This window comes from Aptenodytes patagonicus, chromosome 11, assembly GCF_965638725.1.
Source record: "Aptenodytes patagonicus chromosome 11, bAptPat1.pri.cur, whole genome shotgun sequence".
NCBI classification, from domain to species: domain Eukaryota; kingdom Metazoa; phylum Chordata; class Aves; order Sphenisciformes; family Spheniscidae; genus Aptenodytes; species Aptenodytes patagonicus.
The window spans coordinates 7,625,752-7,644,449 of NC_134959.1; the positions used below are offsets into that span (position 1 = coordinate 7,625,752).

At 37.2% G+C, this 18,698-nt stretch overlaps 1 protein-coding gene across 3 annotated transcripts in view; it reads left to right on the forward strand.

Annotated features, from left to right (window-relative positions):
* ADAMTS18 (ADAM metallopeptidase with thrombospondin type 1 motif 18) overlaps positions 1-18,698 on the forward strand; it is a 79,249-nt gene that overhangs the window by 52,269 nt on the left and 8,282 nt on the right. For all 3 annotated transcript variants that reach the window (XM_076349085.1, XM_076349086.1, XM_076349084.1), the window contains 4 exons: positions 397-641; positions 11,269-11,410; positions 12,882-13,008; positions 17,540-17,744. In XM_076349085.1, coding sequence (XP_076205200.1) covers positions 397-641; positions 11,269-11,410; positions 12,882-13,008; positions 17,540-17,744 — 719 coding nt within the window. The remainder of the gene's footprint in view (positions 1-396; positions 642-11,268; positions 11,411-12,881; positions 13,009-17,539; positions 17,745-18,698) is intronic.

Genomic DNA, 18,698 nt, shown 5'->3' on the forward strand with positions numbered 1-18,698 from the left:
CCCAGTTCATCTCACCTCAAAAACCTTGCCCATGATGGAAGTAGTACCTTCCAACAACTGTAGAGAACTACAGGGAAAAGATGGTAAAACAATTACAGAGAAACCACCATTAGTCTGTTCTGCATTTTTGTAAGGTGAACTTGCTTTTTCTTGTCTTTAATCACAAAGAAAAATTCCAGGAATTGAAATACCGCTGAGTTACTCTGATTACAGGCTGCATAGGGGGGTTAAAAACAGAACTGGTTTCTCCTTGTGAAAATGGAGTAACTTTGGTGGATCAGAACAGCTGTCTTCAATATCTTTTAAACTGCAAAAATTTCAAATTGGCTCAAAAATTCTCAGCTATCTCTATCTGTATGACAACTGCAAAAATGTCGCTTACTTCTTTCATTTCAGACTACTATGCTGTGGTCACTATTCCAGCAGGAGCACGCAGTATACAGCTCCACGAAATGCAAATCTCCACCAGCTACCTTGCAGTGCGCAACCTCAATAAAAAGTATTATCTAACAGGAGACTGGACAATTGACTGGCCAGGAAAGTTCTCTTTTGCTGGAACAGTTTTTGATTATCAACGCTCTTTTAACCATCCAGAGAGTCTGTATGCAGCAGGACCGACTAATGAGACGCTGGTCTTTGAAGTAAGCTTTCTTCAGTTTATTCTTCCCTTGATGTCTATTACAGAATTAGTAACGACAGCTTTAGCTCTGCACTGTAGCTCTCAGTGAGATTAAAGAATAGCGTTGAGTCACGATAGTATTCAGATTTAATTGTGTAGTCATGCTAGATTGAAAGGCCTTTCACTAGTTTATCAAGGTCTGAAATTTAGTAAACTGTCACAAATTCAGTGAAAAGGAAGGTGCATAAAACACACCATATAGCATTATTTCTCAGTCGCTGCATAATGGTAATAGAGATTATAAGTGCATCCCATCAACGGTACACAATAAAATTCAGTGATGTAAAAATTAAATCTAACATTATGGCAAGGCTTAATGGTAACAATTTCAAATAATGCTTCTGAAACTGCAGGCGCATGTAGCCATTTTTACACCTACCTTGGGACACAGATGATCAAAGCACCACACACAGGCTCCTGTGTAATTTCTGTTGATTCAGTTTTATTGGTGATAGAATCTAAAATAATGAAGTTTATACATGTTTATCTCCCAGTCAAATTTGTATCACCTATTCTGTCTGCCAGGTGTCTTGTGTTGAAATTATTAGTAGAAAGTAAATTTGGTACTTATATGGTTTGTTCCAGTGTTACAATTTTGAAATTGGCCACTAACAGTTCTGTTCTAAGAAAAATCTCTTTCTTCACTAGGTTACTTTACTAGATTTTCTTTTAAAATGCATCAGAACATCTGAGGGTCAATTTCTGGCTGAATCGCCAAAGTCTTTACTCCCTGTTAGCTACATTAGTTTGCCTGCTTTGTTAGAAAGCTCTAGCAAATCCTATGTCTGTTTTGATGAATCTTTCCCTGTGAGAAGGAAGGAGCCCTCCCCAGAAGGGATTCAATTCCTTCCCACACCTTCCAGCAATACTCTGGTCTGCTCACTATCAAATGCATAGCTTTCTCTGGCGTGCACTTGGGGAGCCTGAGAGCGAGTGCTGTACCCATTCTCTGAAGCAGCAATCTGCGGTTTTTCGCCCCATCATATAACACCGTAACTGAAAACTGCTCTCTGCAGAAGTTTAGCAGGAGTGGTGAGCTGAGAACTCTGCATCCCGTCTCCCTTATGCAGCTTTGTTCCGTTAAACTAAGAAACACAGTAAGTATAGACTGTGACATGAAATATATTCTTCAAGGATGATTTAAACTTTCACAACTATTCAGTAAAGTTTTTATTTGGAATACTGAAGAGCTGTACTGCTATTCATACTGATTGAGCAATGTTCTTAAATGTATCTTTAAGAACCACTGACGTTCATGGATCACGAACACGTTAAAGTACTTTAGGATGAACACATGTTTTAGAACAGACAGTTTGACATGGGCTAAGGGTGTGTATTTTCACAAATTACTATCACAATTTGCAATGCCTTTTTAAAACATTTTTTCTCAGTTGAAGAATTTTCATTTTGGGTATGTGTGTTAATAGGGATGCTTTAGTCCAAGGAAGAGTTTGGCCTGCAAGTTACAGACATGCTTCCCTGTCTGCAAATCACCTCCCAAATAGCCTTACACCAAAGAAACAAGCACACTTATAAATACTATGAAATGTTAAGCTGAACTCTCAAGAATCTTATTTGTTATAATACAAAGTAGATTGAAATCTATTATTACAGAGCTAAAGTATGAATAATAAATTGCCTGCAAGATGACTTACTTGGCTGCATATCGTGCACATACTTTGCAGAATAAAGATTAAAGAAAAAATTTTAATGCCAAATAACACTTCTATTTTCATCCTATCAAATTATTCTAAACAGTTTTATTAAGATTTAACATTTAACTGGAGGCTATTGCTCCTATGAGAGCTTATTTAAACTTCCCTTGTATTTTTATTGAAATACCTACACCACTGGCATTAGTAACTGGGGATTCTAACGACTGAAAATGTTACAGTTACGTATTCCCCAATTATATATATCTATGAGCTGTAGTTAAGATTTTTTTCCTTTCAATAATTTAAGCAACATTCAACAAGCTGAATTCTGAAAAAATGCAAAACTGTGTGTTCAGGGATCTGCATTATTTATGATTTACCAATAACTCTAAGCAGCAAAAATGCCAGTGAAAACTAAACAAATATGCTTTTATGAGAAAACACACATATCACTGAAGATCTGTTTGCAGCAGTAATAATGAAACAAATCCTACTTAACTATAAATACCAGAAACCGATAGAAGGCTGAAAAAAGGAACGTTTAAGCATACTACATTGTAGCTTTGTTCTTATTTTTATCTCATCTCATCTGTAATTTTCAAAGAAGCATACAAAAAAAGTCCTGCCAGCAATTTTTTATCCAATTAAGTTGATTTTCAGTAAGATAAGGCTTTCCAGGATTTGGATCTCAACTTCTCCCTGTAATGTTTAGATATTTTTTCTTCATTTTTTAATTAGGTTGTATTCAAAATAAATTTAATACTTATTTTCTAGATTTTTTTTTCCAGAAGACTTCAGTGCAAGCCCTTGTAAAAATGCACACTTCAGGTATTGAGAAATTGAATAAACTGCGTGCATAAATACAGGAAATTTTATTATTCAGGTGGGCAGAAATTATAAGGTTTTGTAGGTGCATTTATTGCCATTCCAGTATGAGCTGACAGACAGATTAACACAGCTTGTGCCTGTTTAATTTTGTAGTCATAGTTTTGCTAGACATTTGTGTGGTGACTCAAACGGGCCAGGTTTTTGACTGTGTTTCTGAATACAAATCAGCCTGCATGTATCCAGAAAGTTCAGGTTACGCACGTCCTCGGAGCAACATTCACAGGAGAGGATGGGACCAGTGCTCTCCAGGTATGGGTCCAGACAGGTCTGGCAAGTCGGTGCTCAAGGCAATCACTTCCTTTGAAATGCAGTCATTCTCCAAAATATTTTCTTGAAAGAGACATCTGAAGCATGTATTAAGAGAGAAGGAGGAAACCCAAATAAGAAAGAAATCTTAAAATTCCCTATTGTCTTGCATATCACAAGTTCAGCCTTGCAGTTCTACGAAATGTTTTGTATTTATATCTTATTGTACAGTATGTTCCTATGCATCTATTTTTCTATCAGGTTTTTCAATAGTTCAGCTGGGCATGTATCATTTAATCAGACTTTGCAGTCCTAAACACTATTCAAAAATGGATATGGGACAAGAAAAAGGCTGATAAAGCGCTTTTCTTATTTAGCCTGGAATTTCACCAAAAAATAAATCCACATATATAGATTTACATATATTATATGTATGTAATTATGGGAACGAGTCATACCAAAGAAGACAAAGGGCAGTGAATCTGTAATTTAACTAGGTTGTGGGAGAAAAAATACAAACTATGGTGGCCAAATATTTTCAGAGGAGGAGGAGAACATTGTGAGATGAACGTGGAATTAAATGTGTAGGACTAGTATTTCCTGAACACAACTACTGGAAGTGTAAATGCATGACGAGACTTTAGAATTCATCAGAACCCATTCTGGATTGTTCAAGAATTATTTTCACAGATGGAGGGAAGGCAAAAACCAGTGAACCAGTGCCCTTCAGAATTTGTGTGTCTGTATCCTTCTGAAGTTAGTATTATTGATACTTTAGTCATTGTGGGTTTGTAGAAACCAATAAAAGCTGAAATGAAAACTATTCATGGGTTCAGAAGGCAGTTCCCGAAATGGTCAGATTCATGTTAGATGAAATAACAGACAACGGTCAAAGGGGTAGAAATATGATAGTTAAATGATAATCTAGGATCAGAAATTAATACCAGGTTTTTAAAATATGGTTTCTGCAGCATAATTGTCTCATCTTAAATGGAAACATGCTGGAATTTTTTTTTTTAATGTAGTTGAATATATTCAGCTCATTTATCTGTCATTTGGTCACAGGTAATCTAAGGTCAGCACTTTCAATTTAAAGACCTGGTCAGTGTTTTTCTGTTAACTGACAAATATCTAACTTGAGGAGAAACAAAGAGTAAATTCATCATTCATTTATCCAGCTTTGCAAATAAGGGCTGCCAGTGGGCACCACTAACTGCTGAAAATACTTTCCAGAAGAGGCTAGCAGAGCACAAGGGACATTGCCATCACAGGGCTCTATCAATACAGAACTCATACGAGGTTCACTGGTGACATCCATTTGTTGAAATATTCAGTCACCCTCCATGACTGACTCAAATTATGGGAAAGATTCTGAAAGGGTAAAAGAAACTGAACTGTTATGTGGACATGAAAAGTATTGCATGACCAGGGATTGATAAACTAACTTAAAAACACGAGAGTTTAATAATTTGGTTTTCCATTCTATCAATAAATGGATGAAGACTTGACTGATTTGAGAAGTCAAATATGATTTGAGAAAGCACTGTAAAGTTTTTCGGGATGAGATAGGATCAGTATCCTCACTGCAGTTTACCTCAAACTTGGTGAAATATTGAATGAAGAAATTGTGAAATCTTTATGAAAAAAGATAGTTTATTTTGACAGCAATAAGTAACAGATGGAAAGGATGCTTTGCAAAGAGGCAGACATTCACGGGAAGAGAAGGTGAATGGAGCTTCAAGGCAGGCATATGTCTAATTAAAACCAGTAAATCACTTCCTCTTTATCAATAGGGGGAAAAAAGAGAAAGGAGGCCAGGTGGAATGACTTTACTGATGATCTAGCTGCCACTGGGAGAAAGCCAAGTTGCAGTTATAAAGCATTACATTTATTATTAGCTACTAGATGATAAATTTGTACTGATTTCCCCTAAAGAGAAAGTAAGCTAAAGAGAGCTAAGATGTGCTTATAAGATACAGATGTTGATTCAATACAACGGATAAAAGGGTTCTCCCTTAGTGAGGAGAGATTAGCTGGACAGTATCCCTGCAGGTTGTACATTTAGCATGTGAACAGTAAAAAAATGGAGACACAATAACAACAGAAGATAAATTTGAAACAGCTGAAGTAGAAATGAGATCATACAGGACCTTTCAAGGAGACTATTTTTTTTTTTTCCTTTTAATGACCTTAGTGGACTTTCTTGAAAAACAATAGTTTGTCATAAGCTTTTAGTTAAGGTAGTGTTTAAAGTGACTTTAGAAATATTGAAGAGATAAAACCCCTTTTGTTTTAAGGTTTGGCTTAAGTAACCAATGGGTAATTCTTCCTTTACTGGCGCTTTCCCAACAGGTGTTCCCTCACTTCCCTTTGAAGCTCCTGGTGTTAGCCACTGTCAAGGATCCCATCCAATAACTGCCCGTTCAAGACAACAGTCCTGTTTTAAAACTTGTTTTAAACAGTTTTCCACCAGCATCATATGCTGCATGCTTAGATTTAGCCTACTGAAAACAGAGTAAATTCATAAAAGTCAATGGAATTAATCTTGATTGAACAGAGAAATCAGAATCTGGCTTAGGATGTTGGCTGTTACAATATTTATTAAACAGCATGTAGATTCACAGTGGATGAAAACTGCAGGTCTCGCAAGCGTAACACAGCCAGGCACTAGTCTTCCACACTGACGAACTTCTCCATCTGCCCTTATTGGTGTAACTGATGGCTCACTGCAGATAGCTTAACTCTGTTACATCCACCTAAGGAAATTATCAAAGACTTACAAAGCATGGGAGTGACCTAGCAAATGTAGATGTAATTTGAAGACTCAGATCAAAGCTACCATGTATGCTGGGATTCAAAGTTTGGGCTCATGCCCACTGTGTAAATTATGCACATGCAGAATGAGTAAAGATCAAAATACATGAAGCACATATGAGTAAACAGTAGCTATTCCTTTACCTGGGTTTTTCTCTATGCTCAGCTTCACTCTTTAAGTGATTTGTAAATGTCTATTAGTCCTTCATAGAGATAATGAGTCTTTTTTTCAGCTTGTTACATGCCAGGCATTAGAATGCTTTGAATATGCCAGAATATTGTGGAAGAAAGAGGAGTTTATCTTGTGTAAGTTAACCTCTTTTAATTCAGTGTTGCAAGTAACTTCACATACACATCTTACAATAAAAAACACCTGAAAAACACAGAGTCAATCATAACAGAGCAATGTTGATAGGCTCGTTAAAAATTTGACCTGCAAAATGGAGTATTGTATTGGAAACTTAGGATAGCCATGGGAAAAAAAAAATAATCTCAAACAAAGGAGCAGATGTACAGCTAGTTCAGAAAATTTATTGGTTTAGCTTTGAAATCAAAATTAGCAGCAAAAGGAAAAGGTTCCTTACTCAGGAGAATTCAATTTATCCATTGTTTTAACATTCTGTGCCCTAAGCGAAAGCCACAGTTCTTTTTCTTCAGAATAGATCTGGCAGATTCCAGCCGTAGAGTCTGTGGTTTTCAAACTCAAGAAGCTGTAAATTTTATAACTCTGCGCCCTGCGGTCAGAGCTGCTGAGTGTTGTGTCTGAAGTCAGGTGGTTGGTGTGTTAAAGGTAGACATTAAACAGTTCTATTGAGGAACTGGAAATGTTTAAGGAGGTTGTTTGCCAGCTGTAAATTTGGGAGCAAATGCCAGTTGGCTGAAAAGATGCTGGAATGCATCCAGTTAAGTAGACTAGCACTGGAGGTCTTTCCAAATTTGTAGGTCTGATAACTTGGCTGTATATGCAGACTTCAGTTATTGTGTTGTTAAGGAAGGGCTTTATAATGAATGTTTGAAAATACGATAGAAAACTTTTTATATGCTCATTACTTTGGCAAAATTGCAACTTTGCGATAGTATTGCATTCCTGATGAAAACCTGGTTGAACATTATACATTGTATACTATTTTTCAGCTGAGTGCCAGGGACTTTAAAGTGTATGGTTTTGTGCCCTGCAATATTTTGTCTCCGATACTTTTCCAGAGTTTGATTTTGCCCTTTTTCCACGTAGCTGGGCCGATACGGGAGGAAAGAGACCTGACTGTGATGCAGTTCTTGCTTTGTAAACATTCCCTCTTGTAGTCTGCTGGGTGGGAAGGGGCTCTAGCTTTAGCTGCCGGCCAGGAAACGGAGAGAAGTTCACTGCATCTGCCTGTTATAATTGTGACTACTTTCCAATGTGCAAGAAGGGGGTGTAGCCCAAGGTCTTAAAATGTGTATGGCCCAGCTTGCCTGGTGTGCAGGATTTACCCCACAGGCACTCACTTAGCTGGAGGTTGTGAGTTTCTTACATCGTTTTGTGGTTGTTCTCTGAAGTGATAGATGCTAACATGTCTTGTTCTAACTCGTCCGAGATCATTTCCTCTTCATTCCCTTCACTCTGTTGAAGCACCAGGAGAATATTGCTCTAACAAGAGTAAAACTGGTTGCCACTTTTATCTTCTCATCCTCTTTCTTTCGTGTTCTGAATTCTGTGGTTCAGGATGCATTCGTTCTGTTTCTTGCCTCTACTATCACAAAGTAAAGAGCACTTTCAGAAGACAAGTGTTCAGTCTAATACTTCAAGATATTTTTATTAGAAAAGTTTTAAGCTTTACTTGTTTTTTAGCCACTGACATAGCACAGTTTTATGACAGTTGTCAGAATCAAATAAGACGAGGGCTAACCCTTGCACAAGGTCTTGAGGTATGGACAAAACCTCCTCCTCTTTTGACACGACTTACTAAAAGGCCAGATAGAATTTCAGCCTCTGCACTTGAAGGAACACAGAGCACCTACTGAAATGGGAGAAAGTGCATCCTCATAGGACCATGAAAGAGGAAATCTGACTTTGACTGTTCATACATTAGCCAGATCTTTTCTAACACAAGAAGAAAATAAAGCTACTCTCTGAAATTGTTTCTGGCTGCCTAAGATGCTGAGATCTGTGCTAATACCTTCGACTTGTAGGACCTTCCAATGAGTAAAAGCAAATTAAAGCATTTTGAGGTCTGGTCTGTAAGAAGAACCAGGAAAGGAATTGTTTTAAGAATAGTTTTCCTGAATATAGTTTTCCCTATTTTACCTGAAGCACATGTTCTGAAACTTTACACATCAGATATTTGTCTCAATTTGTCCTTAAAAGAAGGACAGTAAAGTGAACACATATTATTGCAACCTGTTTTTTCTAGAAACTCTAATGCCCATGGACTTGAGGTTCAAGATTCAAAGTGACTGTGGAACAGCTGTTTTAACAGAGTTGGACTTTTTGCTATCAGCAGTTGGACAGCTTTCTAAAAATAAAAATTTCTATAGAAGAGATACTTTCCTTCATCTGAAGGGGCTGTTAAATCTTATAAAAAATTTATATCAGATAGTGATGAATAGCCAAGGAAAAAAGAAAGGTCCTGAAAAAAGTTACACTGGTAACGATATGAATAGAGCATAACAAATAGGGCACAGACCCACACATTGATGAATGAGCGTAAAGTAAAATATGGAAACTTTGTAATATGCTCGTTAGTGAGCACCATGTGCTGTAAGCATTGAACGCGGTAGAGGCTTTCTGGAAAGACAGTATGAGATCCAGAGATTCAGAGTGCATCTGTGTAGGGCAGCGTGAAGTTGCACAGCAGTCTCAATTCTAATGTTTCCTAATTTCAGAGTGTTTGATTTTAATCCTGTTCTTGTAAAATAGTTGTGATACATACATTCATACATGACTCACCCCTAAAGCAGATATAGTAAGATTATTTCTATCAAGAATATTCAGTAAAAATGGAGAGGTCAGTAATCATTCTCAGATCTATTTCTTCCGTAATCTCACAGGTATTCTAAGGTGCTCATGAATTAATCTTGGATGGGTGAGATGAAAACTTTCACATGAAATACTTTAATTTACTTGTGCTAGGAGGATCTCGTAACCTGAATCTTCCAATGGGAAGGCATGTACTTCTTTCGGAAGTATTTTGCCTTTTACAGTCCTAATTGCTATATTCTCAGTTTGGCCCATTATTAGGGTTCCCTGACTGAAATAAAATCTTTGGCTACTAGGAATGGAAAATATAGCATCCGTTTTTCTTTCTTCTAGAAAAGTAAACAGTGTGCAGTCCAGATCCTTCATGTGTTCAACATTGTTGAGCTGGAGGTCATGTAAATTTGGTCTGAATTTTCACTGTCATGGGTAATTTCTGTTTTCCAATAGGTACATTTTCAGAATACTTTAAAACCCTTGGCTACATTTCAAAATGTTATTATATTTCTTGGTCTTAAATGACATGAATGCAAGTTTGTTGCTATTTTATGAAACCAGTCTATACAGAGATCAGTTCCACCTGCATGGATTGCTTAAGCACTCAGGTTAGACATCATGTGAACTTACCTGATATTTTATTAATATTTTGAATGGTAATCACTAACATAGACTGAAATTGTACTTGAAATGCTAGTGCTTATCAAAAAGCATATTTAGGAACTGAGGTTAACTGCACCTGCTCTTTATATTACTATGACCAGATTCATACTGGAGAAGAATTAAAACTTAGTAGAGCTCTGTAACTGTAAACTCTTGCACTTTTTCTATTAAGTATGAATATAAATGCACTTTGCTGCCAAAAAGTTTGTTTCTAAAATAAATGTTGTTAAACAGAAATTTCTCCCCAAATTTAGGTATGTGTCAGATGTTCATGCATCTTGCACTGATTATAATTCAGACTTGAAACAAATGCAGTGAATTTTAGAAAGTTGCCTACCTGAAAACTACAATATAATTCACCACTAAAATAGTACACCCTCGAGAGCTAGGCTCCCTGAGTTAAATGACAAAGATTGTTATTATAGTCAGTAATCACACTTTCTATAAATTTTCTAACACATTATGCTAAAATCATGAATAAAAGATTTTTCCAATCCCTTTTCCCTTGTAGACACCCAGGGATGGGTGCTCTCCTGGACTGAAGCTTTATCAGCTTCAATCATCATGAGAAAAATATCAGCTGAGGGTCTTCCAAACAAAATGTATCACCAGTCCGCATTGAAAAACGTTTTTTACAAGAAGAAGAAAATACTATTTTATACCCTTAGCCTCAAGAACTGAGGAAGCCATCTCTAGCCACCTCTGTTCCCAGTCCCCACACTGCTATACTACTGCTTTGCTCAGGCTTCTTTCAGTAAAGCAATTGAGTCCTGCTTACTTCCTGCTTCTTCATTCATAGAAGGCATTGTGGAAGAATCAGCTAGCCTGGACTTTGCTTACTAAGAGAGAGGAAATTTCTCCCACCCCCAAATCCTTAATCCATCCACTGCACTGCCACAGGCAAACTCCAGCACCTGCCAGCGAGCCCCCAGTGAATGCAGGGATCCACTTGTTAAGGGCCAGTTGCAGGAGCAGAGCACTGAGAGCTGGGGCAGGGGCAGCAACTAATACTGCATTGCCAAAAGTCTTTGGATGATATTTCACATCTACTGAAGGTATTTCTGCTTCACCAAACCAGTCAAATGCCTTCTGATTTAAAGGAGTGTTATGCTGAACCATGTATTTCTGCACTCCTCTGTATATGCCCTGCAGGTGTTAGTTCAAGCAAACGCTTTGCTGTTTAGTAATTACTTTGATGGTTTTTAGTTTATTGAAAAATTAGGTCTCCTGAAAATTCTTTCACAAATATGGTGTCTATAAATATATTATGTGTGTATCATGTTTAGTTCATCTCCCTTCAGAATGACAGAATCCTTTTCTTTTTCTTCAATCCCTTACCTTTTTTTAAACAAACCCCAAATACTCCTCTATAGATCCTGTTACAAGGCAAAAATCCTGGGATTGCTTGGGAATATACATTTTCCAAAACCAACAATGAAAACAAGACGTCTGTCAAAAAACATAGCTACTCCTGGGTGACAGTGCAGTCAGAGTGCTCAGCTACTTGTGGTGGTGGTAGGTAACTTTCCAATTGCCAATCCTCTTCTTATTAATTTTTTTAAGCATCTCAAACATTTCAGCTACCTTTAATTTTGCAAACGTGTATCAATACATACAGGGGGTTACACTGAACACCTGGTCCTTATTTTTTTATCTGACAACTTATAACATAAATGAAGTACCTTCATACTTCCTTTATAGTAAAAAGAAATTCATGCCAGTCTCAGTTCATGTCACTTACATGAATTTTTTCTTTAGGTCAATCCATAGGCATATGATATCTTGCTGTTGAAGTAATGTGGGAATTAAATATGTGCTTTGATGTTGTTGTAATTTGGGAACATAGAAAGATACCAAATAATCAGTAAAATTTATCTTATCTGTAGAGAGTAATTGAAGACTAAAATATTATCAAGACCTTTACTGACAGTTGCACCCTGATCTTCTCACTGTTTAATTACAAATATTTGAGTTCTGCCAGGTCAGAATCTGAAATTCTATATAAGCTAAGGATTTCTTATTACCATATTCCTCTAGGTATTTGCTTTGTGCAAACCGTCTATTTGTTTTCCTAAATCCTGGATGTTCTGTCAGTGAAAGTACTTCTGGGATGTAATGACAGCAGAAAACTTGCATGTGGGAAGTCCTGCAAAAAGAATTGAGAATTAAAATTTTAGTGGCCTTTAAATTGGAACTGGGTCATATAAATAAGACTATATGATGCAGTTGTCTTCAATACCAAAGAATAGGATTGGGTGACCAAGGAAATGCCATGTTATGCTCCTGTATTGGCAAAAAAGTCAAGGGGAAATTCAAGAATATCTTGCTAGTTGTCAGACTTCACAGCATCTCAGTAGACTGTTTATGGAAGAAAGACCCACCAGGAGCACTGCAGACATAAAATATGACAACTGTATTTTTCTTGCTTCCCTTTAAAACAAATGAAGGTTGCAGCATGGATATAAAGATGATGGAAACAACCGTGTTTCCAAATTTGACTTGCTGTGCCCAATGAACCATGTGTGAGGTGAATGATACATCTCAATGAAAAGCTAAATCTATAAAATAGAGTTTAGGTACAGGAACCTGCAGAATTCTGAAGTCTGTAAAGATATACTGTAAAAAGTTGCAAAATGTTTTGTAGCAGTTTGCAAGTACATGAGGAGAGCACTAAGCAAGCACTGCTAGTTTCTGCAGGGAATTAGGATTTGAAGAATTACTGATTTTTGCTGGGGGAAGATTCTGCAAATATGCTGTTTAGAACTAAAATGTTTCATCTGACTTCAATAGTACCTCTGTTACAGAGAAGGAAATTAATGTTAAAAACATGTTGCCAAATTAAATCGTATTTTATTTAGTTCAAGTCAGTGGAATTGTACCAAGGATGAGCTTGGACTTGTTTAGTTAAAATTCTTCCCTACTACTTTTTCTCTTATATTTTGAGTAAACGTTTATTTTACTGTATTTTTTTCTAATACTTCCATAGGACATATTACAGCAAAAGCAATTTGTTTAGAAGATCATCGTACACGAGTTAATTCCTCCTTTTGTGGCCCAAGGACGAAGCCTTTAACTGAAACAAAATTATGCAATACTAATCCCTGCCCAGCATAGTAAGTTCTCTTTATTTTTGTACCTTTTCGCTGTGCCTTATGACTGAGTTTGCCACGAAAGAAGTCCTCTCCGATAGGCACACAGAATTATATAGCCTGCTAGATGAACCTGCTTTTATTCTGTAACATAAAACAGTAATTGTTTAAAAATGTTAGTTGTGTAGGCTTCTGCCCAATGATAATAATAGAGGTGGTATTTCTAATGTTGCTAATGCAAGACCTCCTGAGGATTGCTTGCAGCTCTGTCACCATGCTGGGGTTAGCTATGTGACACTGAGTAAATTTAAGTTACTTAAAGGCCCTTTCTGCCACTTTTACTCACCTTGAATCAATAAGACCATTTCCTGAGTAAAGTGCTACTCCCCGTGTGGAAGCTTGGCCCCATGACTCAGATTCCACATATTAGATTAGGTTAAAAGAGTCTTGTGAAGTGCAATTAGTGACTTTTGGACAAAATGTCCCACAGAGCATTATGATACCAAGAAGAGGACTATCTAAACCAAATAAATCGTCAGCAATGCTCCTGGTGCCCACAAAAATAAGTATGAAGACATTGCCTATGTGAACGATCTTATTTTCTAAAAGACTTAAGAAAGGTGAGATGCAAAAGAAGACATTGACATACAGATAAGCATTTAGAATCCAGCTGGTCTAAATCAATAGAGCTCCTTTAAAAACAAGGGAGTTACACTGATTTATAGTAGCTGTAGTAGGGGTCCTTTGGAAAAAAAAAAAGTTGTGTGCTCATATAATTAAACACAGTATTATGTGGCTTAGAATATAAATGGGTAGATTTAAGGACACATTGGCCATCTTTCTTCTGCTGTTGTTTTCACTTTTGGATTCCTGACTTTGCAACCTTACCATTATTTTAATTTTATACTAAAGATTAGAAAAGCTGTACTATGTTGGACAAGACATTTTGACTTCCAGAACAGGAGATTTTCTAAAGCAGTATGTTGAAAAAATTAAGAGTGTCAGTGTGAAATAAAGACAGTTGAAGATGCATTGAAGCACACAGGCAGCAGAAGGCAGAGGAAGTGGAGGAAAGCTCTAGACCTGGTGTCATCTGCTGGTTTTACTCTGCAGTGATAAAAGCAAAGGGCGGTAAAAGCAATTGGCTAAGCCTGCTCCCATTCTTCATAAAATAACACATTTAATGAAGTTTAATAGGAAGCATTCCTCATCTCCCCTGATCCAGAAGAGGATGATGGGGCAAAGCAAAAAGATGTATATGTTCTGCAGCGGCTTAAAAATCCACATTGCAATATGTTGAACATACTAAAAAATAGTCCAGTAATAGTATGGAATTTCCTGCAAAATTTAAAGATTACAGCAGAGTACACAAATTCCAAATGGCAAATTATATGCTATGACCACAAAACGATAGAGATGATAAGGTTGAAATAATGGTAACATGTGACATGAGAGCCCCATGTTCCAGCTTCAGCAGTTTCTTTAGATTGCGTTTAGATTTTCTCAATACCAATTTTAAGTAATCTTTGTAGCCAAACACAATCTTTTCATATGTGACTTATCTTCTGCCAGAGCTATTTTTATCCAATGAACGCAGTATCATGTACACAGAAATGTATTGTCTATGATGTTCCCAGGAGTCTTTTTAAGCTGTTTATGCTTACCTTCGTTTTGATGTGGCATTGTTATGCTATAAAGATTCACCAAAATCATATTCATTTCTACTGACCACACACAGAATTTCCATTTCTATTAACCAGAGAACCCGATGTATTTTGACAATCCACTGATTTACCTATCACTGAAAATGCTGAATATCCATTTTGACACACAGTGCAATGTTTTCATGCTGAAACTGCTCTGATATTCTTAGATTTACTACTTTAAAACACAATTAATGACTTGAACCCTAAAAAGAGTACAAAAAGAAAAACCGTAAAAGCCCCAAGCCACCTCTAGGGAAAAACAATTCAACTCACTAATTAATTATTTTTAAAATCCTTAGGATATATTAATGTATGGAGGATCTACATGTAGGACCATGTCTTAAATTAACAGATTGCCATTCAGCTGAGTGAAACTGAGCCAGAACATCTCTGCTGAGCAATCTGCCCAGAAAGTCACGGCATGTAATATTTCCCATAAACCCAAGACTGCCAACATCAAAAAATGTAGTATTAATAAATACCACAGAGGACACAAAGAATGCTTAATACCCAGCACATTAAGCAAAACCAAATATGGTAGGCATAATAGGCAAGGGAAGGAGGAGAATAATAGATGAGGTACAAGCATGTCAGTTTTCTGACATAAAAGATGCTCCAGACATAAAGATCAGTGAGGAATAATTACTGCATAAGAACAGAGACTTAGTAGTCTGCGTAGGAACAAACTACTGTCCCAACAGTAAGAACACAGAAAGGCATCAGTACTGCACACTGTTGTTGTTGGATTTCACAGCTGCCAAATCTGGTCATAATTATTTAGTTATTATTTGAGCTAATGAAAGATACTCTTGGATCACAGCCCAGATAATCTTGGAAAGTGGCAGTTTACTAGAAGACATTAAAGTAGGTTTATTGCCCTCTCCTCTGTGAAGAGGGGAACTTTCTGGGTAGTTATGGTGAATAAACGCTTAAAATGAACACTTTTGGTTGCTCTACCAATCACCGTTGCCAGAAGCATCAAGGCAAACTGATTAAAAGTGGTAAAATGGATTAAAACTATAACTTTTTTCCAGAAGTTTGTATTTCAATAGTACAAATATTTATAAATCAGACAAAAAGGAAACTTCTGACATGTTCTGGAATTACATAACTACTGACTTTTCACATTAAAATTTCTTTGTCCTTAAATTAGTGCTTTTTATCTTTCCCACTACTTTTGGCAGTTCCTGAAGTTACTAGACTGAGAGTCGGGATTTCTTCTATTCCCAAAGGGTTTTTTCCAAAATAGGCTTTTTATACATTTTTTACAAATTAAAATTAGCTTTGTTTTCAGGCAGATGTGAACAGACAGGCAAATGGGATGCTGTTCATCTTTCACACAGTGAGAAAAGAAAAAAGAAGAAAAAGCTTTCTTGTCATTAAAACTGTATGTAAGCAGCTATTCCAGTGGTGACAGGACTGATGCTGAGAAACTGTGGAAGTAGGATAGGCCAAGCAGTCGGATTTGAGACGAGAACCTTTTCTGTGGCATAAATTATTAAAAATCTGTAAAACTGTTGTTTTAGTATCTTTAGTTTAATTTCAGTGCTGGGTCTTTGAATAAGAGTTCTCAACTTGAGTAATCATTTAGTCATTCATAATTTCCTTTGTTTCTTCACTTCTGTTTTCCTATCTAGTTGTTATTTATGGTCTTAAATTGTAAGCCTTCGAGGACGAAGACACTTGGTTGTATGTTTGCAAAGTGCTCCACAAAGGCTGGGGACCCACTTAGTGCTTCATTAATAGAAATACTGGGCTGCTACTAACATTTCAAAACTGAACTTATCCTAAGCAATTGGCAGTAATTCTTCAGACTTTGTGTAACTTCAGTGACGTGATGCATAACTGAGGTGTGCCTGTGACTGGAGTACAGATTTGCCCAACAGCTTTTGCTGGTTAAATTTCCTCTGTTTTATTTAGATTCTACATCATCTGTATGCCAAATTTATTAGTCTGAGGACATTTAAATCCTCCAGACACTAATGACAGGACTGCTGATTTTAGCAAGCAAGTTCTTTTTTGTGAATAGAGGCCAGTAAGGTTTGACATAAATACCACTGGACAGCACCATGCCAACATTTGTCGCCCTGTGTGAGTGTATCTACGCACAAATGCATTGGGAGGTACATGCTCAGCTAAATTGGCCCCATTCTTTCCCTGCCATGCCAGCTTTTCCCTTATATCACCTTAGGTGAATCTTCCTCCTCCGCCCTGTCTTCCGAGAGATGTAAAAAGGAAAAAACATAACAACAAAGGGCAGAACTTTCCAATAATTGAATCTTATTGATTTACAGAACTCTCTCCATCTATCTGACTTCTTCCTTTGGCCTCGGGTCTGTTAGTTTATTTGGAGGTCTCTTCAGCAGCTAAAGTGACAAAAGTGATCATTGTACCATTTCTTTAGAAAAGATTTTTGTTTCCCTGTTTTAGAGAGGGTTTTTTTCAATTGAAAGCATAGATGCGGTTAAAAAGCAATGGTGATTTGTTAGCCAGATCCTTAGATCTTCTAGATATTCCACCAGCCTCAATGGCAGCATCTCTCTCAGACCCCATGGAATTCCAGATTCCAGATCGGATTCATAGGCAAGTTGGTTCTGGTAGATGAGAACTGTAAATAAGTAATACTCGTTTTTCTAGTTGTGTGACTTATATTTCATCCCTAGCAAAATGTTCCATGCTTTGAAGATAGATTATGTAACTAAGGCTTTTTGATTGCTTGAACAGATACATCAGGAGAGTACGCTAAGCAGAATCCCTGAATAATTCACATTTGATAGGTGGCTCATATGTATTGATTTTACAAAGCTAACTGGACTCCTGTGTTTCTAACATACATTTTCTCCTTTAAGCTGGTCAACAGGCGAATGGAGCGCATGCAGCAAATCTTGTGGAGGAGGGCAACAAAGTCGTCTCATTCAGTGTGTCCAGAAAAGGGCTTTCCAAAGAGAGGAGGTAGTGGCCCATTCCCTGTGTCCTGTCAGCACCCCTACACAGGTGCAGATGTGCAATAGCCAGGACTGCCCACCTGAATGGAGCCCTGGCCTATGGTCTCAGGTAATTTGTGGAAAAACTTACATTTTTGTCTGCTGGCATAATGAAAATATTGCCAAAAACTCTGCTCAGAAAGAATAGTGCAGACTTTGTGAAGGTCAGTATTTTGCAAGTGGCTCTATTCATGAAGATAATACGTGTATATTTTAACTAGCCTTCCTAAGTGCTCGGACAGGAGGGCTTGCCAGAAGTGGACACGTGGTGTCCTTTTTGGTACATACAAACAGATGGGTAATTTTTTCTGGTTTCATAACTTAAAGCTCTATGAATTCTTCAAAGCCATTAACCCCCCTCTGAGATTACTTCCCACCACAATATTAACTTTTCTCAGAGATGACAGGCAGTCAAGGAATGAAGAAATATTTGGGGTTAGAGTTGCATATTAATGAACACACATATGTGAATTGTGGGTTGATAAATTTGTGATTTACACATTCACTAATCACTTCTGTACTTTTGTCTTTGTTAGAGTAACTCTTCGACTGCAAGTAGAGTACTGCTGCAGTTAATTGCCATGAGGGGCATAAGGCCCCTGGGCAGATTCCTGTGCGTACACACCCTGCTTCACAAACGTGTGAACTGCCTGACATTAAACCAGCCTGAGTTAAAAAACACACACACACACTTACACAAAACTCATCTCTGCTCTTTCTTTCACTACTATTGCTGCTGGTATGAACTGTTAATGTAAGGATAAATGAAGTACTGGGAAATCTGGGATTTAAGAGAGAGCTGACAGTACACATATCAAAAGGAGCTACATTATTTTTATTTTTCCATCTTCATTTAGTGAGATTCAGGGTGGATTTAAATTTACTGAAAAATCTATTACTTCTGTGTACACTTCTTGATACTGTTACTCTTTAGGTGTTCAAGAACACCTTGACCTAAGCATTCCCAGCTGAGAAGCACAGACTGCCTCTCCAGGGGAGTGCCCTGTAATGTACTATGACAAAC